This window comes from Clytia hemisphaerica, unplaced genomic scaffold (genome assembly GCF_902728285.1).
Source record: "Clytia hemisphaerica strain Z4C2 unplaced genomic scaffold, Clytia hemisphaerica genome assembly, whole genome shotgun sequence".
Classification (NCBI taxonomy): Eukaryota; Metazoa; Cnidaria; class Hydrozoa; order Leptothecata; family Clytiidae; genus Clytia; species Clytia hemisphaerica.
Window position 1 is genome coordinate 229,171 of NW_027104234.1, and position 23,631 is coordinate 252,801.

General features: G+C 34.8%; 3 protein-coding genes and 1 pseudogene across 4 annotated transcripts; 1 reads left to right on the forward strand and 3 right to left on the reverse strand.

Moving 5' to 3' along the window:
* Nucleotides 1-903: 903 nt before the first annotated feature.
* Nucleotides 904-13,203, reverse strand: LOC136816007 (sterol carrier protein 2-like). Its single transcript, XM_067072428.1, has 11 exons — nucleotides 13,117-13,203; nucleotides 12,923-12,960; nucleotides 12,666-12,770; nucleotides 11,834-11,851; nucleotides 11,421-11,543; nucleotides 5,784-5,932; nucleotides 4,930-5,187; nucleotides 3,689-3,877; nucleotides 2,449-2,536; nucleotides 1,909-2,027; nucleotides 904-1,529 (listed from the first exon to the last, which is right to left on the reverse strand). The coding sequence occupies exons 1-11, from the start codon at nucleotides 13,146-13,148 to the stop codon at nucleotides 1,401-1,403; spliced, it is 1,248 nt and encodes a 415-aa protein (XP_066928529.1). The 5' UTR covers nucleotides 13,149-13,203; the 3' UTR covers nucleotides 904-1,400.
* On the forward strand, nucleotides 8,394-10,401 carry LOC136816006 (cytochrome P450 4V2 pseudogene; annotated as a pseudogene).
* Nucleotides 13,204-14,169: 966 nt separating the features above from the next.
* LOC136816024 (uncharacterized) lies at nucleotides 14,170-15,328 on the reverse strand. The gene has a single exon (XM_067072449.1). The coding sequence runs from the start codon at nucleotides 15,171-15,173 to the stop codon at nucleotides 14,226-14,228; it is 948 nt and encodes a 315-aa protein (XP_066928550.1). The 5' UTR covers nucleotides 15,174-15,328; the 3' UTR covers nucleotides 14,170-14,225.
* Nucleotides 15,329-19,462: 4,134 nt separating this feature from the next.
* LOC136816008 (speedy protein A-like) lies at nucleotides 19,463-23,596 on the reverse strand. Of its 2 annotated transcripts, none has more exons than XM_067072429.1 (6): nucleotides 23,195-23,596; nucleotides 22,824-22,882; nucleotides 21,740-21,825; nucleotides 21,011-21,185; nucleotides 20,484-20,673; nucleotides 19,463-20,241 (listed from the first exon to the last, which is right to left on the reverse strand). In XM_067072429.1, the coding sequence occupies exons 1-6, from the start codon at nucleotides 23,502-23,504 to the stop codon at nucleotides 20,162-20,164; spliced, it is 900 nt and encodes a 299-aa protein (XP_066928530.1). In that variant the 5' UTR covers nucleotides 23,505-23,596; the 3' UTR covers nucleotides 19,463-20,161. The 2 variants fall into 2 exon arrangements, with proteins under 2 accessions (XP_066928530.1, XP_066928531.1); XM_067072430.1 differs by having other exon boundaries at nucleotides 19,463-20,261.
* Between the last annotated feature and the right edge of the window lie 35 nt (nucleotides 23,597-23,631).

Sequence of the window (23,631 nt, forward strand, 5' to 3'; positions counted from 1 at the left end):
TTTGACGAAAAGATGTCTGAAGCTTTTGTTAAACTCATAATCATGCGAATTATACTACGTGTAAATAACAAAATAATAGGCCAAGTTTGTACCCAGGCTATTCTTTCAATACTCAATGAAGTATAAGCCCGAAGGGCTAGAACCAAATCTCTAACCTTTCTCAGGCAAGAAAAAGTGAAGCCTTAAAATATGCGCCATATTTTTGAATCTAGCAATTCTTTTGTTTTCGAGTGATATTTTTTTCAAAATTTAGCGGTAAATCTAAGTTTCAATCAGCTATTTGTGTAAAAATCAGGCGGGCCGCGCTAGGCCGCGCAACTTTCGTAGGATTTGTTGGCTTCAAATCCTACCAAGGAGATTCCATTCTAGCCCTTCGGGCTTATACTTCATTGTCAATACTGCTAAATGTTTATGTCCAGAAAATAAAATGGATTATCGCAGATTGGTTTTACCTTTTAGGACGATAACTCCCATCCAACTGAACAAGAAGCACCAACTCCCTCTGTCTAAATCACAAAGTCTGAAGATCATTCTGATAAAATAGATTTGTTGTTGTTTTTGTTGTTGTACTTGGACTTCAATGTTTGTTGTTTCTTTTTCACTAAAAATAACAATCTCAGGGAAAAAGAAAATAAATGATTTTAATCGAAATCAATGTCTCTTCTAGCCAACAAGTAAATTCAGCTTTAAATCCCGTTGATTAGAAACGTTTGTTGTTGACTTGCCCAAAATAACACTTCCAAGGGAAATTGAAAAACAACACAATATACATTAATCTAAATTAACGACCTCGAACCCAAACCAAACATAGACCTATACTTCATTAAATTATTCACCTTTTTGTTCTGAATGGACTTTGATAATCAGACTCAAAACACCGCTCAAAAGTCAACGAAGTAGTCGTCATTAAAATTCCTCGTCTTATTTTTATTATCTTTTAAAAATTCTATATTTATACAAAATAGCAAAATTAATTCTTTATAAATTACACAATAAAGGCGACCTAAAAGTTTAGGCTTCAGTGTATCTTTAAATTAGGAATTCTTAATTCCTTGGCCTACTAGCCTAATTTTCAAGAGAACATAATATTTTGTACATAATTGCAAAGCTGAATTTAGTTTTATGTTTGAGCGATTCTTTTGGTTGTCGGTAATTTTTTATCGAGAACTTAAACTGGCAGAGTAAAAGATAGATTTGAATAAAGCGGTCCAACGAACCCAAAAATGACACTGAAAAAAGGGACAAATCAAATGTTTTAACGACACCTCTTTAATATGATTTGTTGCTGAAAAAGTGTCCCTACGTTAAACATTTCTTTACAAGAGCTTTTCGGTAAAGTTATCTTAACAGTGCTCTTATTGCAACCCCTACCCTCATAGTTTAATCCATCAACAACTTCCTTAAAGTTTTGACGGGCGTACGCCTATCCTTCTGTACATAGTGACTACTGCAGCACCACCGATTCCAAAATTATGTTGCAAACCAATCTGAGCTCCTTCCACTTGACGCTTGCCAGCTTCACCACGAAGCTAAAATACAAGGAAATTGAAATTGAATTAGAGCCTTAACTAATCTAGCATCTTGGAGTCCTCGACCCGCCCCCAAGGATGCTTCGCCTAGTAAAAAAATAGGAAGATACTCGAAGGGTTTAAATTTGCTCACAGTATTACACATTATCATCCTTAATAAAGAGACAACACAAATTTAGAAAAAATGCTTAAGATGGGCTCCTGATAACCTTTAGATTGATATTCAAAAGATATGTATGTATAAGGTATTTATGTAAAAAAACCTAAAATTACATCTCTTTCTTGAATTTAGTAAGACATAATCATAAATAATTATTTACAGTTATGGAGACCGTACTGTATAACGGATATAGGGAATTAGGTTTCATAACATCTTAACCTGATATACAATTTCGGCGCATTGTGCGATACCAGTAGCACCAATTGGATGACCTTTAGATTCTAATCCACCATCTGTGTTCACCACCCATTTGTTACCGAGTTGACAAAGTTTACCACCTGAAAAATATCATAACATTTTGTTTAACGTCTGATTTCTTTCCCCCATCTTAAAATTTAATTGAACTTGCAAACCGACAATCGTGCAGCATTTCATTTCTCCAACTATTTAAAGACCAAGGATGTAATTTTCATGAAACGCTTGTCCCCAGGCAAAGCATTTCAAAAAAGAAACTTAGCTTATTAACCGGAGCAATTACGATTACGTGAATCTTCAACCATATTTGATCATATGGTACCTAGCCAAGTTTATTACCAGGAAAATCAATCTCAATCTCCTTGAAGCTGGCTAAACTTCATTATTTTTCAAACTAGTTGGAAGGTTAATCGGAGATTTTATGAAAATAAAAGATAATTATGAAGGACAATATTCAAGTATCAAAGCTTGGTTCATGTTGTCATACAAAATAAATAGCTATACCTTGTTTATTCTCAATCCATTTCGCGTTATCGATCAATTCTCCAGCTTTGCCAGTTTCACACAAACCAAGTGCTTCATACAGAAGTAACTGAGAAAAAAGAGTAGACTTTTAATCCTTCATTGGAGGTTCTTTTTAATATAACCCATTATCATGTGATATTGAATAATGATTTATACGACTCTGCACCGATAAGGTTTAACGCTTAAACATAGTACAGTGGAACCTCTAATTAGCGGACACCATCGGGGAAAGGGGTCCGCCTTTTAGAAACTTTTGATCTCGGAGCTCCAATTTTGAAATTAGGCCATCCCAGGGTGTCGAAAATACAAAATTGGGATCTGAAGTACTTATCTGCAGACATTAGGCCATAGAAGAGCTCGAGTGACTGGCAAGAGGTTAAATCGAGGTACGAACTTGAAGTACCAGTGATTTATGATTTCTTTGGCCCACCTAAATTCGTTGAATGGGTCAAGGGAAAACTGGAAATTTGTAGAAATAATTTGAATAATAAGACTAGTAAGTGCTTGAAATAAAAATACCTAAATTTTTTTTTTTCAATTTTGGACGTCTGTGACCCGTTTGATATTCAACGTCCGCTAATTGGAGAGCTAAAATAGGGGGTTTTGGCCATTTCGTGCGAAAAAAATTGTCCGCTAACCAGAGGGTCCGCTAATTGAGTGTCCGCCTTTTAGAAATTTTTTATGAGAATTTGACTAGGAAACGGCTGGGGAAAATGAAATTGTCCGCTAATCAGAGGTGTCCGCTAATCAGAGGTGTCCGCCTTTTAGAGTGTCCGTTAATTAGAGGTTTTACTGTAGCATCGCGACCCATGAAATTTTACATAAATACGAGTATCGAGGTCGCGTAAACAGATTCATGACGTTATTTTACTTCTTGCTGTCGTAAGAAATGAGAATTTGTGATGGGAAGTTTTTGCTTTATAAACATATGAATTTATTACAAATCTTCCCCAATTCATTAGTAGGGTAAACACAGTCCGTTTCACGAGGAAAAAAAAAGGAGTTCCAACGCAAGTTGACTTTTAGAGGCTTGAAAAGGCTTCAATTTGAACGGAAATGAACGCAAGGTTTCATATACATTTCAAAAATGCGCAATAAATAAGTAAAATGTTTGTATCAAAAGTTATTGCCATTGGAGGTTCCTCTCGTATTTTGATGCCTCTAGTTCGGGAGCAAATGTATTAACATCTATCACTCGTTGAAAAAACTGCATACAAACCTCAGTTGGGGCGAAGCAATCATGTAACTCAATAACATCAACATCGCGCGCCGTATACCCTGATTTTTCATAGCAATAATTGGCAGCTTGACGCGCCATTTCCAATCCACCAACATTGGTGACATCAGTATTGAAAGATGAAGGAAGGTCGGTGGTCATTTGTTGAGCTATGATTTCTACCGCTTTGTTCTGTGAATTTAAAGGGATAATCAGGTGGTTTGAGATTTTTTTGAAATTCATACTAGATTTTGCTCAAGATCATGTAAGGAATCTACAGGTAAAATAGCTGAAACCATCGCCATAATCCCTTTAAAACCGTCATAGAATATAGCTAGAAATCTAAGCTAGTTTGATTCAGTCACCAGGATAAATCTGATAGTAAGTTGGGACTGAATAACTAGTATTTCAAAGCAAACTTAAAATTCGCAAATATAAAAAATCTTTAAAGCCCCGAAGCCGCTATATTACCATAAGCCGTGTGTCCTAACCTTGTGAATACGGGCTTAGTTAACTAGGCTACATAGAATAAACTTATTTAAAAATAATGCTTACCACTGCTTACCATATAACCCTCAAGGAAATTTTCTAAAATATTTGTGCAACGCTGTGCTCTTGACTATGTTCTTAAACTGACTTTCTCCTTGATTAAAGTCTATTTCAAATTAGCTTGCATTGTTTTTTCAAACCTCTATAACTTTTGATAGAATTTGGATTAAGTAGCAATTTTGTGCTCGTTGAAAAGACAAACAGGAGTGGGATATTGTCATAAAGAAAAAACTCAAAAAAGATCGGAAAATGAAGATTGAAAATGAAGAAGAAGAAAGCTGTTTCACATTTGTGACGTTCTAAGATTGAAGAGTTTCTGATACAAAAATGAAGATCATAGCATTATTTTTAAGTTGATTTTCTTCTTAATTTTTCGTTTTTCCATTGTTTAAATTTTTTTTTATTTTGATTATTCCACTCCGGATTATCTTTTTAACAAGCACAAAACCGCTAACTAATTCAAATTCTATCAAAAGTTATTGAGGTTTGAAAAAACACTGCCATCTAATTTGGAATAGACTTTAATAGGATTATAAATTCATTGCACATAAAGGAAGGCTTTCATGAGATTTTTAAATATGGGTGGTCTATGAGTTTCCCTCTAATGAAATTTACTATTAACCAATTAACCACAGAGAAAATTTAGCATGTACAATGAAGTACGCCCTATGGTGAGATTCAAAGAAAACACATACTTGTAGTTTATGCTTGATCATGAAATCCTTATTACACACCACGGCCGCTGCACCACCGTCGGCCGTCAGAGCGCACATGGCGAGCGTGAGCGGATAAACGATTTCACGAGCGTTTATTGCTTCCATGGGTAAAACTTTTTGTAAGGAAGCATTGGGGTTGTATTGACTGTGGAAGTGGTTCTTGTATGCGATTTTAGCAGAGTGTTCTTTGGTTGTCCCATACCGCTTCTCATGCTCGCGAGCACTGTAAGCGTATATCTGAAGGAAGAGGTTTAAAATAAATAAAATTAAAGAGCAAAGACAGATATATAGATCAATCAGGTCCTTTTTATTTTATTCGAGGGGTTCCGATGAATACGTATTAATAATTATCGGACAGTTGCGAGTACAATATGAGAAATATTGTTACGAGATTTTTCTGTACAATATAGGCTCGGAAAATATCGTTGCTACCGCTACAATGCAACAACATCTTTTCGTCAATTTATATTTATGCATGGAAAATACAAGATATATTGTACTGTACTCTTTTTAACCAATCAGATTGCTGATATTTTGGATCGCCGATGAAGTTGAGGTATAATTAAGCTGGCCGACCCTAAATATTTTGTTACAGAGATAAAATCTAACGAGCATCAATAAATATGAAAAGGAGTAATGAGTGAGTTTGAGTATGAAGAATTAAAAATTTGATTGGTGAAAAGATATCACTGGTTACTTTTTGAGTAAACTTCCGTGTGTCAAAGAAGGGGTCTTAATCGAAAGTTGGTCAAAAAGGGGAAAAACTCTTAAACTCCATTCTAAATCGTTGAGACAGGGCTGTGTAGTGAGAGTAATGATTACGAGTATTTTACCTTCATAACTTCCGAAGTAAAATGAGACAGGGTTGGAGTAACAGAGCCTTTCGGTACACCACATTCTTCCATACGATCAAAATGTCGTTGAGATGGATGTATTCGATCATCCCATTTCACTGTCAATCCTGAATCCATTTTCTCAAATCCTAGTGAAGTGAGAAGAACAATTTTCAAAAATTTTACGCCCTATGTCGACGAGGTCATTATTTTTGGAATTTCAAACCTCTTGGATTTTTGCGGGAATTTTAACGACCTCCCCTTGAATGTTGCTTGTTAAACCCTCCCTGGGTAATTTTCAAGCTCGTCTCCTTACCAACGTTTTGGTGTTTCTGAAAATTTAGTTTAAATGTATACCACTATTAATTGTTACCCACCATGGTTGGACGACAAAGAAAATTATCACCCTCTAAAACACCCTAAATAAGTGCTACCATGCATCTTAGCCTAAAACTTTTACATTGATTATGAAAATCAATAAACTTTTATTTGAAATACTCTTTTTTAATGGTGGATGGTGTTGATCCTCATCTTAATTGATTTCCCTTTAAGTTTTTGAATCCTTAAATACCGTGAATTCTCTACTTTGCATTTTTTAAACTTTATCATTGTTTACTTCTTGAGTTTGAAAATTCAATTTTAAAGTCTGTCCAGATATAATTGGCAGTGGAAACAAGAATGCCTGTAACTTTTGATAGTCAAATATAATTATGGAATTTTTTTTTGCTTGTTTCAGAGAATCAAAAGCGCTATATTTGAATGTATTTTTGGTTGAAAAATTCGCGATTTTTAGCGGTTAAATTTGCGATTGCAAAAATTGAGCCTTTTTTCTACTTATGCTATAACGTTCATTTTTACACCAGTGGTAGTTCAACCTTTGGTCAAGAAGTTAGTTAAATTTCAAGGCGAACAAAAAATTCCTTTGGAAGATATGGGACCCGAAATACTCCTTGGTAGCACTTTTCTGTGAAATATCAAATCTCCAACTTATTACTAAAACGGGGGTAGTGACATGATAAAACAGTTGTTTGATCATAACACATTTTACGATCTCTTTATTGACCTCATAGCCAAACTGTATTTAGTGTTTTGGGAATTAGCAAAATTCTTTAATGACTTAAAAATAACAAAGGCAATATAAGTTCATGCTTATCTTTTCAATAAAAACAATTATACTGTGATTTCACTTCGTTTCGAAATAATCAATGATATCAATAATACCAATGCACAAACACTTTCCAACTTTTAATTGCACTGTTCAAAAAAGATAACAAAACCCCCGTTTTTAGTAATAAGTTGGAGATACGATATTTCACAGAAAAGTGCTACCAAGGGGTATTTCGGGTCCCATATCTTCCGAAGGACTTTTCTGTTCGCCTTGAAATTTAACAAACTTCTTAACCTAAGGTTGAACTACCACTGGTGTAAAAATGAACGTTATAGCATAAGTAGAAAAAAAGCTCAATTTTTACAATCGCAAATTTAACCGCTAAAATCGCGAATTTTTCAACCAAAAATACATTCAAATATAGCGCTTTTGATTCTCTGACACAAGCAAATAAAAATTCCATAATTATATTTGACTATCAAAAGTTACAGGCATTCTTGTTTCCACTGCCAATTATATCTGGACAGACTTTAAATCGAGTTTTTGGTAAATACGTGTTTGAGAAATACCCCAATCTCTTGAATTTTCAATGTCTTTCGAGGGCACCTCGTCAGGAGCTATCGTCGAGTGTTCAAGGCGCCAGAGCCTAACCAGTGGTCTCCTGCTCAATTCTATATGTTCCGTTCAGTTTATAGATAGGACCCCGCAAAACAAATCTAAAGACTGTCTGGCTAGTGTCTGTTTCATTCTTAATTCTCGAAGAGACTTTTAGAGAAAAAATAATGCTATAAATTGAGCTGGTCCGAGCAAGGTCAATATTTAGAGCAAATCTTATTATTGTGTAGTCTAAGTAGCCCTTTACTTCTACAAATAGAATGTGCTTGTTGAAAAGACTTTTCTTTGTTTTTTTTTTTAGTATTTTACTCCGTTGGTCAAAAACGATCTTCTAGTTAAAAGAGATGAATATTATTATTACAAAGTTCAAGGCTAATGCTATCTTTCTCAGTTTTCTGCTTTAGTGAGTAGAAACTAAGTTTTCGCTAAGAAGTCGCACAGGAAAATCAATTAAATGGCATCACCTAACTATGACGCAACGAAGACTTTTGCTTTATTATCATTAATAATTTGTGCTATTATAGGGGTAAAAGACGAAGACAAACATCATTATTAAAAATCTCTGTTGACAGAAGCAGGAAAATTGCATTATTTTCCTCTACTGTGGACGTCTTATATCTAAGTATAAGAGTGATGTTTTAAGATCATATTACTTCAAACAGTCAAAGCTCTTCCTATGCTCTTATGGTTTAAGTTTTTATACATGTAGATTATGTAGAACAACAGTGTATGTAGTTTTGTATTTCTGCGACTTGTCTTTATATTTTATAAATGACATGCGAGGATGAGAATTCTTGAATTAAACGAGAGCATATCTATGCCTCTATTTTCGTGTTAAAATTTTAAACCTTAACATATAATCTTACACTTCCTATTTTTTCAGAATATCAAAAAAAACAGCAGCGATAGTTACGATGTTGATATACTTTGCAACATTCCTTGCACTCCTATTGGCAACATTATACATTATATGGCGAATCAGAATTGCTCAGATTGTGGGTATCAAAGCGTTGCCACATTCTTTCCCTGTCATTGGGTCGTGTCTCCATGTGGAGACAGACGGCCCTAAATTTTATAAACAAATCAGAAAGTGGATCCCTGAGAATGGTTATTTGTTTGTTGTTTGGTTGTGCTGGTATCCTTTCATATGGATAGGCAAGGTTGAGATGGCTGAAGCTGTCCTTAAAAGTCAAGAGATTCTATCCAAATCAATTGTTTATGATTGTATACAACCATGGCTTAGCACTGGTCTGTTAACTTCTACACATCAAAAATGGAAAACAAGGCGTCGAGCGATAACACCTTCATTCCATTTCAATATTTTAAATGAATTTCAAAATATCTTTGTGAAACAAGCTGAGGTTTTAGCACATAAATTGAAATCGTATGCCGATAAAGCCACTCCGTTCGACGTACAAATACCCGTCAGCCTTGCCACTTTGGATACCATATGTGAGACAGCTATGGGTGTTACTGTCAATGCTCAAAAAGATGCTGATTCGGAATATGTGAATGCTATCAATGCTGGCAACAAACTTTTGCAAGAACGGCAAAAATATCCCTGGTTATGGCCTGATATGGTCTATTGGAATACTGGAAATGGAAAACTTTTCCGTGAGAAATTGAACATTTTACACGGATTTACAACTAATGTGATTAACAATAATATCAAAGAGAGAAGCCAAGACCCAACCAGCGAACCAAGGAAAGCTAAAGCTTTTATGGACATGTTACTGGACCTATATGAGAAAGGGGAAATAGACATTGAAGGGATCCGAGAAGAGGTGGATACATTCATGTTTGAAGGCCATGATACAACCGCATCAGGGTTAAGTTGGATTTTATACATGCTTGGTTTGTATCCTGACATCCAACAAAAGCTACATGAGGAGATTGACCAAGTAGCTGATAAGGCTGGTGATTTAGTTGAAAGGATAAGAGGTATCAAGTACTTGGAGCATGTTATTAAAGAAGGATTACGTTTACATCCACCTGTTTTGATATACGCTCGCAAGTTGGAGAAAGATAGTAAAATTTGTGGAGTCTCCATGCCAAAGGGAACCCAACTGGTGATCGATGCACACGCTCTGCACACCAATCCAGAGTACTGGGACGAACCAATGAAATTCAACCCAGACCGATTTGCTGAAGAAAAATTCGCTAAACGTAACCCGTATTGTTACGTCCCATTTTCAGCTGGTCCGAGAAATTGTATTGGGCAAAAATTTGCGATGTTGAATGAGAAGATTTTATTGTATCACGTGATGTTGAAGTATAAAGTTGTTTCGGTACAAAAGGAGGAAGATGTTGCTGAATGTTTTGAGATTATTCACAAATCGGAAAATGGACTAGTGGTGAAATTGGAACACAGAAATCATACTTCTGCAAAATAAACACTTACTCTCTTGTTTGGATTTTTCTAAATAAACTCACAGTTCATGTTTGGATGATTGTATGATCATTTAAAATAAACAATCATAATTATGAAATTGTTACACTTTCGATTTACTAAAATGAATAAGGAGACATAGCTAGGATCTGAATTTAGAGATCTTTATATCAGAAACACTAACAAGAAATAGGAACAAGTACTCGTTTGAAAAATGCATGATGTAGGTTTTGAGAAACTATTATCAAGAAAAACACCACTCTATTTTACTCTCGAAGATCTTTTATCGTTTGAAGTGTGAGATACAAGTGCAAAATTAATTTTCCTAAGGTCACGATATTAGCAAATTTCTTACTGGCTTGGAAAATACACGGAAAATCGTTCTGATCTAATATAACATATGGAATTGATTTTACGATATTATTATATTCTTAATTATGCCAAGATTTTTTACCTAATTGTAATTTTATCCCCGATGAAACACAACCGAGTTTAGTACAAAATTATTTCGAAAGCATTTTTCTTTGATTGGAGGTCAGCAATTTAAAACAAAACTTTCTCATGCAGTCAAACGAGAAAGATTTTATGGAAAATATTTTTTTCTGAATGCCCCAGGAAATATCTAGCTACAATGGGTAAAAAAGTCAAGGCTGCAAAAAAACTATTATGTTTGAATTTAACAAGATCAGATTTTTCAAAAAATATTATCACTTTTACTCCTATCAAGTACAATGTCTCCCCCATACGGCCGTGTGCGATAGACTAAATGTCCTCTCCTATCAGTAACGCAAATAAAGCCTGGAATACACAGGGACGGGAATCCCAATTATAGCAATTCAAAGTGCAAATCCCACCTTTTCTAAAGGGAGGGAGGGGCAGAACCCCCTAGACTTTTGAGTCTCACCCACATTTCTGGTACAGAATGATGGTAAAGATTTGTTCTGGAACAAATGATCATTTCTAAATTAGATGAATATATTTTTGTTTGTTCGTTGCTTTTTAGTCACTTGATAAAACAGTGCCGTAGGAAGCATTTTCATATTGGGGGGGGTGAAGTTTAGTGACACCGCGAGGGCCAACCATGGTTTGGCCCGAGGGGGGAAATTTTGAAAATTTGAGCTCTAGATTGCTTAAAAATACACTCAAAACATGCACATAAATTAAAAAAGAAAAACTTTTTATTTTGCAAAATAACCATTTTTGAAAAAATTATTGGGGGGGGGCATAGCCCCCCCTTGCCCCCCCAGTTGCTACGGCACTGTAAAAGTATTGGGGCGGTAAGAAATTGAGATTACTCACACGTCGATAGATGAGATACATAGATAGAATTTCTTAGATTGTTGCTGTGATTTAATGAAGATTTCCTAAGCCCCCCAGGATCTAATCAAGGACATTTTGGTACCCCCTGATGTAGAGGGTACCCTCTGAGATTTCAGAAAATTTCTACTCCAGTTATTTTGAGGAACATTTTAGGTATATGTGAGGGTTATGGTAACATCTGAAAATATCTTGATAAGATTCTTACCAAGAGCCAGAACACAGGAATATTCACCGCTCATCACCAAGAGACGACTCAACATTAAAGCACAGGATGCTGATGAGCAGTTATTGTTGGTGTTGAAGATTGGAATGCCAGTCAAACCAAGTTCTGATGAAACAGAAATTAGATTCCAAGTCAATTCTTTTTATAATGAGCCTAAGGGGGGGAAAGAATTCTTTCTATGTTGCCTTAATGCTTAAATTTTAGGTCTACTTTTGTAGAGTTTCTGAATAATAAGAACATAAAGTTTGATAAGAGATCAAACAATTAAAATCTAGCTTGACTAGATAGGTTAACTTGAGTTTCTATACGAAAAGTTAATGGTCGATATTCCATTCAAAATATTCTGATTATGTGATCGAGATTGATAGAAAAAAGTTCATAATCGATTATCTTACCATATAGTGCTTTCTGCCCTAAAAAATAGAAAGTATGATTGAGTGTTGATTTAACTAGCTTCCATTCAAACCTACAATCATGGTTGAAATATATTGAGAATTTCGGTTATTTTAACGTCTTTCAAGATTTAAAGTTCCGGCGGGAAAGTCGATTTCGGGCTATCTCTTTCTATTAATCGAATATTTCAATTTGGGAGGGGTTGGCAGACTTCCAGGCTACATTCTGAGCCTTATTGGACTATTTTTGAACTTTTGGTCTTAAGTCTATCGTTAAAACTCAGAGTTAAGACTCTACCCTTCGAACTAAAGTAGGTTCGCAGCACTTACAAATCGATTGTGGTTTCAAAACTTCCCGGTTAATTTATCTTTTTTCTCAAATATTATGACCTTGATTGTAGATGTATAAATCATTCTGGCTCAACATAAGAATTTTCCATAATTGAAAGAACATTGTTCACGTAAAAACAGTGAAGTTGAATTGAATAATTAGTGATTGTGAGATATTTGTTACCTTAAAGGCATGGGGACACAAGAAGTTTTTTTTGCATTGGTGCAATGCAACATGCTCCATCTCACCAACCTGAAACGCTTTCTCGTGTCTCCACCCCATTTCTCTTTCTACCAATAAAGGTTAAATCTCACTTTTGTCTCTGGGACAAAATCAGTGTGTCTTTTGGGTATTTCCCTCACTTTTTGTCCCATGAAACAAAAAAGGAAACATGGGACATGCATTTTTTTTCTTGTGTTGGTGGGATAAAGCATGTTGCATTGCACCAACGCGAAAAAAACTTCTTGTGTCCCCAAGCCTTAAGGTCAGTAAATTGTCTAATACCTGAGGTAGATTCGCCATAAACATGGCTGACAACAGCTGCATCGATTTGACTGTAGTCAATACCAGCATCATTCAGTGCATTGGATGCAGCTTCTCTGCCAATGTCTACAGAAAGAAAATTCATAAAAAAGGAGAAGCTATTGTTATCAATTCCATTCCTTACTTAAAACTTTCTTCTTATTGTTTTATAAAGTATAAAGAACAGTAATCAACAACAGGACTTGGCTTTGAAAACTTCATAAAAAAATTGACAATACCTGGATAGTCCCATTTTCTTGCATGAGGTTTTGAAAATCTAAAATTAAGAAACATCTTATTTTAATTGTTTTGGCTAATTTTTATACAAACTAATATCTACAGAATATTGAATATTATGTAACTCACAAAAGTGGAAAATGGAATATGGTCAATAAATTTGTTAGAGAATGGGAAAGAAAAAAAAAAGACTTACTTTGTTAATCCAACACCAACAACAAACACCATTTTTGTGGCTTTGAAATGTGAGCTTTTAATAATTGTCAATTATTCTTTGTAAACTGCAATATCAAGTATGATTGAGTGATATATTAAGAGTAATTAAAATTAGAGAAATTGGAAACCAAAATATTTATCAGAAAACTCATGAAATAAATATTAGAGATCAGTTTTTGCATTTACATGAGAAGAATTCAAAACTTCAAAAACTTGCCTTTTAACAAAAATTATAGTAGGAAGATAAATATCAGAATAAAAATCAAATTCATTATTTCGATCATCAATATTTTTTCTAATAAATAAATAAACCCATGACAAGAATTATTATTTTGCAAACTATTAAATAAAAAGATCTAATCTAATCTAATTGTTTTAAAATGCAATATTTCTATTTAAAAAATAAATCAATTTCAGAAGACTGTAAGAAATAAACTTCTTCAATCTTAAAGATTTCCCGAGAACACAATAAAAATCAAAACTTTAAATCTGATTTTCTTAATAATAAAGCTTTACAGGTTTGCAGGCCACCGTGAAGACACATGGGCCTCTATAAACCGCTCGTACTTTATACTAGGAAATTCTAGAGTTTAAAGAAGCAAAACATTAAAAAAGATAAAAAATATAAATTCAAAGTGTTTGTTTTGTAGTGTACTCGGAATACTAAACAAAATAAAAATAAATAAAAATTACTTCAGTGTATGCATAATTGTATGAGTTAAATAATAATTAAAATTTTTATAAATCTAATTGTTTCAAAATGCACGTGACTGTCCCAAATACAATCTGATAAGACTAAACAAATAAAATACAAAGAATAAAAAAAATAAATTCAATTCAATTAAAAAATGACAAACAAATGGAATGATAAGATCTATAAATTGTAATGATGTAAGGTTGTTTCATAGAGGTCAATAGACCTGAGAATTACACTTCTGAAAATTAAAATGCAAAGATGTTTTCACCAGGAGAGGTGTATAAGCTTTTAGTATGGAACCAAAAAAAAAATAGAATATTATATCTAATTTTGCATTCCTTTGCCTTTTGGAAAAGTTTTTGTAAAAATCATTTAATTAATGAAAAATAATCTCACTGTAAAGTAACATCATAGTTTAAAAGAATATCAACTAAAATTTCAGAAATTGACAGTAATTGAAATGGATGATGCTTAGCAATTTCAATTGCATTTGGAATTGTATCGGTGATGTAAAAAGCATCAAACAAATCATTTCCTGTAAATTTGTTCCAAGAATCTTTTGGAAAAACAGCATGTGTAGCAAAGGCTTTACAATTTCTTGCACCATTTTCTTTCAAAACTTTAGCGCATTCAATCAAGGTTTTGCCAGTCATAACTAGATCATCAACAATAATACATTGCTTACCAGAAACTTCACCTTCTTTTATCTTGATAATTCGATCTTTCCCTGCTCTGACCTTCAGGCAAGTGGCAATTGGGAAATCATTTTCAAAATGACTTTTGAAACGTTTTGTTGCACCCTCGTCTGGAAACACAATACATATATCTTTCATGTTCTCTGAAGCAATCTTCTTCAAAAGCAATGGCATAGCTGATTCTAATCTTGGGATGACTGTATCACCAAAATAAAACCGTTCTTGAAGAGCATGTATATCAAAAATTAGAATTTGACATGGACCTCTTGATGAAAGTGGTGTTGCAGATATCATACGAGCTAATGTTGATGCTGTAGCAACAACTCCTTCTGTTTCGACACGTTCCATTGTTCCAGTAGGGAAATAAGGAAGAATGAATGTCACAGACTTACATAAATATCTTGGTAACTCAAATAAAATGGCCAACTGCTCGAAAATAATGCCAGGTGATTCAAGATTACCAAGAAAAATAACATTACATCCAACACAATTCTTCTTGACATCTTCAATAAAAAGATTAGGCCACTGGTCTGGAAATTGATCCCATGTTATTTTCCCTTCTACAATTTTGTTTCCACAGGCTTTGATGATGTTCTGAGCAAGGTTTTGACAAGAAGGATGATAATAAAAGACAGATGGCTTCATTTCTATTATATAAAAAGTGTTCCTGAAAAATATTATTTATGTTGAAAAATTTTAATCCTTTTCTGTCTGGATTTCTAGTATTTCAATCTAAAATTAAAAACTTTCTTTTCACGTTTGTACTTTGTCTGCTTTTGCAAACAGTCAAGACTTTTTGCCTAATTAGGAAAGGAAAACTTTCCAAATTAGGAAAGTGAAACTATTTTCATAAATTTTGCAAAAAGTACAAAAAGTTGCATGTTCCCAACAGCACAATTTGATAGATACCCTGGGATCGGGTAACATGCATCAGTGGCGGTTAACATGCATGGCCATCAATTGAATAACCTGGCTGGTCATTAAAATACAAAGTTAAATCAAAACAAATTCTCCTAATCATGAAAGTGATGTCATGCATAATTATGTTTGAGATCATTATTGAATTTGAGATTACATGTCCAGCAGCCATCTAGAAACATCTGAATTCCCACCATCTTAAAATTTATGATCTAGTATGATTTGTTATTATCCAACCACGCAATTCTGTTGGCGAGTAACAATATAAAAAAATACTCACTCAGCAGATACACCTTTTTTCTCTTTTTTAGAAATCCACTTTTAAGAAACATGAGCCTCAGAATGCCTAAAAGCTAAGAAACATGCTGAGGCTGAAAATGAGAAAAAAACATTTCTTAATTCGTTTTTTTTTAAGAACCTTCCAATCAAAACAAATGTTTTTTTTTCTTTGCATGAAAAATAGGCTGATTATGTCAAAAAGTTTAGAAACATGTAAGAAACATTTAAGCCTAAAAAGGTCGATTCCTTAAGAAACATTGAGGCTGCTTGGTAAAACTAGTTTCTTAAAAAAACAAAAAAAAATGTGTATGCGATTCTATCTCAATCTATCTATTATGGTTGAGTTACAGGAGGCTCTGGGAGCCTATTCTCGCAACTATAGATGCTTTGAGTAAGCATCCTGTCAGCACCTTGATCTGACTACCCAATTCCCCTCACACATCACATGACATGGGTTGACCCGAGCGAAGGTTTGTTCACACTATACCACAACGCCTTAAAATATTAGAGCAGAGCTTGCATAGTTTATTTGCAATGTTAGCTTTTTTAGGCTTATGCAAATGAATGGATAGAAATAGAAATTTGTTTTGAAATTTTGCTGCTTTGGTTGGTCAGGCATTTGATGTCTATGCAAGTTTACATCCACTGATGCAAGTTAACTTTTTTTTCTATTTCTACAGATTTCTATTTGGTTGAATTGCAGGAGGCTTTGAGGCCTATTTTCGCAACTATAGATGCTTTCAATAAGCTGTCAGCTCTTTGGACTGACTACCCAATTCCCCTCACATGGCATGGGTTGACTCGGGCGAAGGTTCATTCACTTGCCAAGTGACCCGCTGCGAGCTGGAATCGAACCTCAGTCGCCTGTGCAGCAATCAAGGTCAATGACCACTATACCACAGCGCCTGCTATCAGTGGAGGGAAGCTTTTTTGAGCACTGTACTAATTAGGCAAAAACTCCTGACTGGCAAAGTCCAAATATGTGTTCCCTTTATAGATTTTGTATGAAGAGTTTTTGAGGTAAACTGTCTAAACAGACTGAGGACTCTTTCCTTTTACAACAATACAATGCTGGCAAGTTGACACAACACATTTCTGCCAAGTACCTACCGTAAGTTGGTCTAATATCGACATCCCTCGTCTAAATTCGACATCCCTCGTCTAAATTCGACACCCTTTTCTAGAGCTGAAAATAATAGAAAGGTCGAAACTATTTTTCTTTGCTTAGTGGTAAGAGAGGAAAAATTCTTTTTCAAGCACGGCATCCACCTTTATATCATTCCTATCTCTAAAGAAGGGTGTCGAAATTAGAAGACGGATGTCGAGATTAGACCAACTTACGGTACTCCACATAATAACATTACTTTCTCTCAGACAGTACAAACAGGATAAATCATTAAATGATCAGACAAATCAATAAGATGACATTAAATTATCATTAAAAAAATTTCTGCTGGAGTAATTAGCTAGTCTGTTTTAGTTATCCAGGCGGTGTCAATCGAACTGTTCGATTATGGAACTAATCGAACTTAATCGAACCCTATCGAACGATAGCTGTTCGATTACCGAACCTAATCGGCTAGTTCGAAACACGGGTCACGGAGTGACGGGGCAGGTCAGATCAAAGTAATTCAAACAGAAAATGTTTTAAAAACACTAAAAATTATCGAAAAAATAAATTTTAAGGTATTTTATCCACATATGACTATTTAAAACGCTAAAACCCTAACCACGTGCTTTCCACGTGCTTTCAAGTTTGCGTCGTGTATAATGCAGACCAGAAAACACCGCAACATATTACATACATATAATAAGCTTATATTATCAATAATACACTTTTAGTGTTATATCCATGTTATATGTTATACGTAAGTAATATACATATTACAATTCCCATCGCCTGAAAAGCGAGCTTTCTCAAGAAAATGATAGTACGGCTATTGTTAAATCAAATCTCATTATATCCCCTCTTTACCTTGAGTATGAATATAATTTTAATGGATAATAACGTAGAAATAATGGTATTTTATAAATGTGTCAATATTTTCCACCTACCATTATGAACTTTTAATAAAAATGACGTAATTATACTCATATCTCTAAAACCACTATCTTGCAGCATTTAATCGTTTCAAAACATGTCAATCTATATCCAGTCACATGATTAGCATCCTATTGAGTATGAAAAAACATTTTGCTGTAAATTGGTTCAGAGGCCTTATATTTCATGATTTTGACAATATATTTGTCATTCAATATCATTTTGTCAAAATTTGTGGGTGACATATTATTTAAAAATTTTCATGATAATACTATTAGTATATAATTGTTTCAGACATACTATACTAGTAGTATTAGTACTATTATATGGGTTATGTAGTACGTGTTATGAATTATACGTCATGATATCGTTATATTTTTTCCGGTCTGTAAATTGTATGCCCCGTACCCCGTGCCCCGTACCTCGTACCCCGTGCCCCGTGACCCGTGTTTCGAACTAGCCGGAACCTAATCGAACACTTATCGAACCGGGAAACTTTCGTAAAGTTCGATGACTGTTCGATTATACGATTATAGTTCGATCGCAGTTCGATGAATACGATTGAGGTTTGATCAGTTCGGCTAAGATCGATGAAGTTTGATTGGTTTGATTAAATCGATTTATACCTTGCCGCCCAATTTTTTATTTATATTCCGAGGGCGTATTGACGGCCGCCCACGGGGCCATTCTCGCAGGCCATCCTATATCTATCCCATCGGATGGGACAGGCTGGAGCTTTTACAAGCTCTTTGGTCATTAATTTGTAAAAAAAAAGATTTTAATTTTTATTACTTTCTTTAAAGAAAGTGTCATCTCTATTATTTCAAATGAGCAATAATGAATGAAGCATATGGTGCCTGTGTTTTGATTATTAAACAACCTTGTAATTTTCTGAAAGGTAAAGAAAAGTAGAATCAATCCAACACAATCATCGAACCACATCAAACTTAAATTGAACTCATCGAACATCAATCGAACTTCATCGAACAAAGAACACTCATCGAACTAAATAATCAAACTTATCAAGAAATTTTCGTAAAGTTCGAGGATAGTTTGTTTGATCGGGTTTGGTAATAGACCTTTTTTTAAAGAGGCAGCCATGTTGAATAATTATATACTCCAGCATAAAAACAATGATACAGCCATGCATAATTACTGTATCATACATATTTTAAAAATTATGCATGGCTGTATCATTGTTTTTATGCTGGAGTACATAATTATTCAACATGGCTGCCTCTTTAAAAAAAGGTCTCGATAGTGTTTGGTTGACACCGCCTGGAGTTATTCAAAAGATAGAAGACCCTTGCTGGGTTCCCATATGCGTGTTCAACTATGGCTGAACACCTTACCTTGTTCCTAGCTAGCTTCCCTACTTTTCCAAATTACCTATGATTATAAATAAACAATAAAATACCTATATGTTTAGAATATGTTTAAAAGCATGAAGAAGGTGCAGAACAAAAGAACAAACCTAAAAAATTGCAGGCTAATATGTATAGGCAATATGCAAGTTTCTGGTTTTGAAAATGTTTTGTTTTGATTTCGAACTTTCCACTTTCGTTTTCGCAAATAATACTGATTTCCAGGCCCCTTGACATTCCGAGAACAAGCGAGCCCGTATGTTTTCGAGTGGGACGGAAAAAATGGAGTACCGTAGCAAAAAAGGCGGCAAATTTTTATTTATATTGGCTTCTTGGTTTAATGGTTCAATCTGGTTCAATTAAGAATTAAATCATCAATAGTTTGATTTCATAAAAAGATTCCAAGAGAATTGAATTTCTATTTACATTCGATCATCAAGAAAGTAATAAATTAAATTTCTGTAATCCAAATTATTCAAGCAAAAATTATTACCCTAGGGGAACTGGTTTGCAAATTGGCAGGTACGCCCCACCCAGAATGGAGAATCGGAACTTACAGGGGAAAAATTGAGATGAAGTTACCCTTGACACCCACTCTCAAACACAGGGCTTATCTGACCCCTTACGCTATTAATAAACTGATAGATGCGTTGACGGGGGATATCAACGATTTCTCTGGTTTTACGGCACTTGCCTCTTTACATGCGCTCACATACCTGGTACTTATTCTTCTCAGGTATACCCCGGTCATCTATTCCAAGATTCCCTAAACTCAGAAGGAAGGTAAAGTATTCGCGACTATGTGCTCGAAAAATAAATATCGTAGTGTCACTCATGTCTTCGACAAGTCACTTAACCAACTGACAGGTTCTTGACGCATTTGGCTGGCGTCAGCTTAAATTTACTGCTTGTCATGAGCGTTTTAGAAGAGTTCGAATAAATATCTTGGAACGTAGATGATGTGGATGCTCTTAGAACTTCCAATATGAATATATGAAATAAGGTGCTGTTCGTTAACGTTCGATCGCATATTATTCTTCGTGATCGTCGTCAAGTGTGATCTCAACTGAAGAGTTCTTGAAGTAAATGTCGTTCTTATTTGCTGGATATGCTGAAAATTAATTGATCAATCTAATCAAATTGATCAAAAAAATTAATGAAGAAAATAGATTCATAAGAAAGCGTAAAACAGTCTTAAGATGCAATTTTTTTGTCTAGATACGCTAGAGGATGGACAACAGTCTGGTAACGCTCTTTTGTTTAACGTCAACGCAAGGCTGGTCTCATCTAATGGCGTTGATGTAATGACGTGATGTAATCATCATTTCTGAGAGAATTTATCACGTTAAATACCTTTTATAAATGTGTTATGCGAGATTCGGATGGGTGATTTCCCATTAAGGCATACTTTACACCTCATTTGATTTCTTGATGGACTGAAAACTTCATTCTCCAAATTTTGATTATAGAATCGAATGGCACCCCCATGATTTCCGTTTCTCTCACGTTGCCAGGCTGGATGTTTTGGAAATAAATCGAATATCTGAAAAATATGTGAAGTTACAAGGACAATGTAGATAACAAAGCTATCAAACAATCCTTATTGGGAACCAAATAAAACGACCATGGAAGACTTTCTGTAAAGTTCATTCTGCTTCACTCTGATAACTATCGTATATAGTTTTAAACATGAATAACAAAGACCTGGTAAAGATACTTAAAAACATGGGATGTTAAAAGGAAATAGATCACAGACATAAGACCAGAAAAAAATCGGTAATTTATTCATACTGACACCGCTTAGTAAGAAAAATTTTATATCTGATGTTACTAAGAAAGCGTTTAAAGTAATTTTGAAGCTCAAAATCATAAAAACGAACCTCATCACAGGTTGTTCTACTGACGACAGCACGAAACTTCATTCGTTGTAAAAACACGTTCCTCTTATATAGAAACTCTTTAAGTTTGCTTCTCCACAACTCTGAACCAAGAGCCCATGGATAAATCTCCATTTTTAATTCTTCATCGTCCTCTTCTATTTCATGAGCAATATACCTGAAATATGCAGTTTTGTGATACCTTAAAGAGGAAAAATTGGTCGGGAGAGAAGTGACAAATTAGTCATCAACTTCAAGAGAGAAGTGACAAATATTTTCATAAAAGTGACCAAGTTTTCCCCCACCAACTAAGATTTCTTCCTCCTGTAGTATGAAAGTCCAAAACTCGAACTCACGTCAGTCACTTGGTTCGCTTTTTATGATTTTGATAGTGTACTAACATATATCAGAAAAATCAGTGGCGGCTCTGGGTTCGAGAATGTCCATCATATGTGTACCTTATATACAGTGGATGAGCCACCCCCCCCCCCCCCAGCGGACCCTCAATTCACGCAACCACGCAATTTTTTTCGAAATTCACGAAATTTCTACTATGGATAAATTTTTTGAAAGCCCCCAGTGGATTCTTAAACAGTAAACTTTACAACAGTCAGTCAATTTAAATGTAGCATCCCGTTTGCCATGAAGCTAAAATCCTGGTCAATTAATGAAATTTCAGTCTATTTCTGCGATCATATCAACGATAAAACCAAAGTGCCAAGAAAGACTTACAGTGCAAGAAAGAAATTTTGACGTGTAAAATCCTTTCTTGTTAGTTTGGCTCTGCGAAAATAAACGTAAATCATCGCCAGCAGATACTATAAAATAAGATTGTGATTAATTCTAAATTGTCTAAAGTGGTCCATCAAATTTTAAGGCCTTGATAATGTTTTAGAACAGAAGTATGGTGATACACGTACACCATTCCCCTCATTTGACAGAGCTACCTGAGTCGTTTACTTTGAGCAAAGGCTCCTTTATAAAGTGAATCGTTGTAATACAGGGAATCAAGCTGATTACTCCTACACGGGAGACAAAGACGATGAAGAACTCTGCAACGTGATTCCTACGCTGCAGCTTCACATTGAGAGTGTGGGGCACCATTGGGACAATTTTTCTTGATTTTTGCCCCTTTAGATTGCCTTAAACAAGTATATTTCAGGGTTTAAGGGAACAACTTTACTTTAGTTTACGACCTAGAGTATTTATGTTTCAATTTTGTGTTCATGTGCTGAATTTCAGGTTTTGTACGGTATTCCTTTCAAGATTGCCTCTCAATTTCAGTAAAATGATTTCCCGATGAAAATTCAACTACCGCAATTGAGGGATTTCCCTGACTGTAGACCCCGGGGGGGGGGGGGTACTAGGTTTGCGAGGTGACGGGTATTTCCGAGCCAAAAATCGAAAATCGACCCTTTGAGAGACAAAATTTTGGTGATTTTGGGACCCTTTGAGAGACTTTTTCCTAAATTTTGGTCCATTTTTTCCAAATTTTGGTTTGATTTTCACCAAATTTTGGTCAAAATTCTTAGAAATCGTCACCCTTTGAGAGAGAAATTTTTTATTTTTGAGCTTTTGGGACCCTTTCAGAGACTAACTTTTGAATTTATACCTCTTTGAGAGACTATTGAGGAATGAGAAAAGGTACCCTTATGGCTCGCACATACCCGGCACCCATTTTGCCTAAGTACCCCCCGGGCTGTAGACCCTTGAGGGGATTATCCAATTAGTATTTATGTTTAAAAAATTTCACATCTCCGATTTTATATTATATAAAACGACACAACAATAGTTGCAACATACTACATACTAGTACCTTATCGCAAAGGGTAAAACATCTATCCAACCATAGAAAGTCTTGAATGAAATCGTCATCTAAAACATTGAAAGAATAACTGCTTGTAAAAATTGTGAGAAGAAAAACACCTAAATCATTTGATCTCCACACTGCCAGAAAAGTTAGAAAACTATATAGGCTTGGGGAATTTTGTGTTTGGGGTGTGGCCTGTACCATAAACTTGGCTCTTGAATACTGTAAATAAACCGAATTTTTGCGATAAAAGTGACCCTTTTTAGAGCAACAGAGCAACATATTTGAAAAGTTAGACTTTGTGACTTTGTGACTGTAACAACCCCCTCCACCACTTGAATGACTTGAATGCAAAATTTCAAGGGAGTTATCTTTACCAAAAAGTCGAAAAAAAGCTGCCAAATAAGATCCTCGTTCTGATTGTTGTAGTGTTTTGATTGAAAGCATGTTACTGAAAAGTTTACAAGCTGTAGATGAATTTGAAGTTGAAGGAGTCATCAACTGTAAACATTTCCTTTTGACTTCAGGCATTTTCCATTCTGGCGTTGTATTGGCTAGGGAGAATTGGTGTTCTGCTGATGATAAATTCTTGAATTTGCGTTTAATCTTTCTTTGTTGCTTGTCAGATTTTTGGATTTGCTGTTGTTGATTGTTTTTCGCTTCGGTTGTGGAAATTTTAGAGCCCATGGATCGTTTGTAATCTAAAATTTTTGGCGAAGAAGTGGAGAAGTTCCAGCAGAAAAGAGTTGAAGAGTCCAACCACGCGAACTGCTACTGACCACACACAACAACAGCAAAACAATTTTTTTTGAAA

Excerpts from the sequence above, each read along its gene's own strand:
- LOC136816007 (XM_067072428.1), bottom strand. The coding sequence starts at position 13,148 with ATGGTGTTTGTTGTTGGTGTTGGATTAACAAA. Across the intron at positions 12,771-12,922 it reads AAGAAAATGGGACTATCCAG|ACATTGGCAGAGAAGCTGCA; the intron begins GTATTGTCAATT and ends TTCTTTCTGTAG. Across the intron at positions 1,530-1,908 it reads GCGCCGAAATTGTATATCAG|CTTCGTGGTGAAGCTGGCAA; the intron begins GTTAAGATGTTA and ends CTTGTATTTTAG.
- LOC136816024 (XM_067072449.1), bottom strand. The coding sequence starts at position 15,173 with ATGAAGCCATCTGTCTTTTATTATCATCCTTCTTGTCAAAACCTTGCT.
- LOC136816008 (XM_067072429.1), bottom strand. The coding sequence starts at position 23,504 with ATGGGCTCTAAAATTTCCACAACCGAAGCGAAAAACAATCAACAACAG. Across the intron at positions 22,883-23,194 it reads AGCTTTTTTTCGACTTTTTG|ATGACGATTTCATTCAAGAC; the intron begins GTAAAGATAACT and ends TCAATGTTTTAG. Across the intron at positions 21,186-21,739 it reads CAAAATTTCTTTCTTGCACT|GTATATTGCTCATGAAATAG; the intron begins GTAAGTCTTTCT and ends TGCATATTTCAG.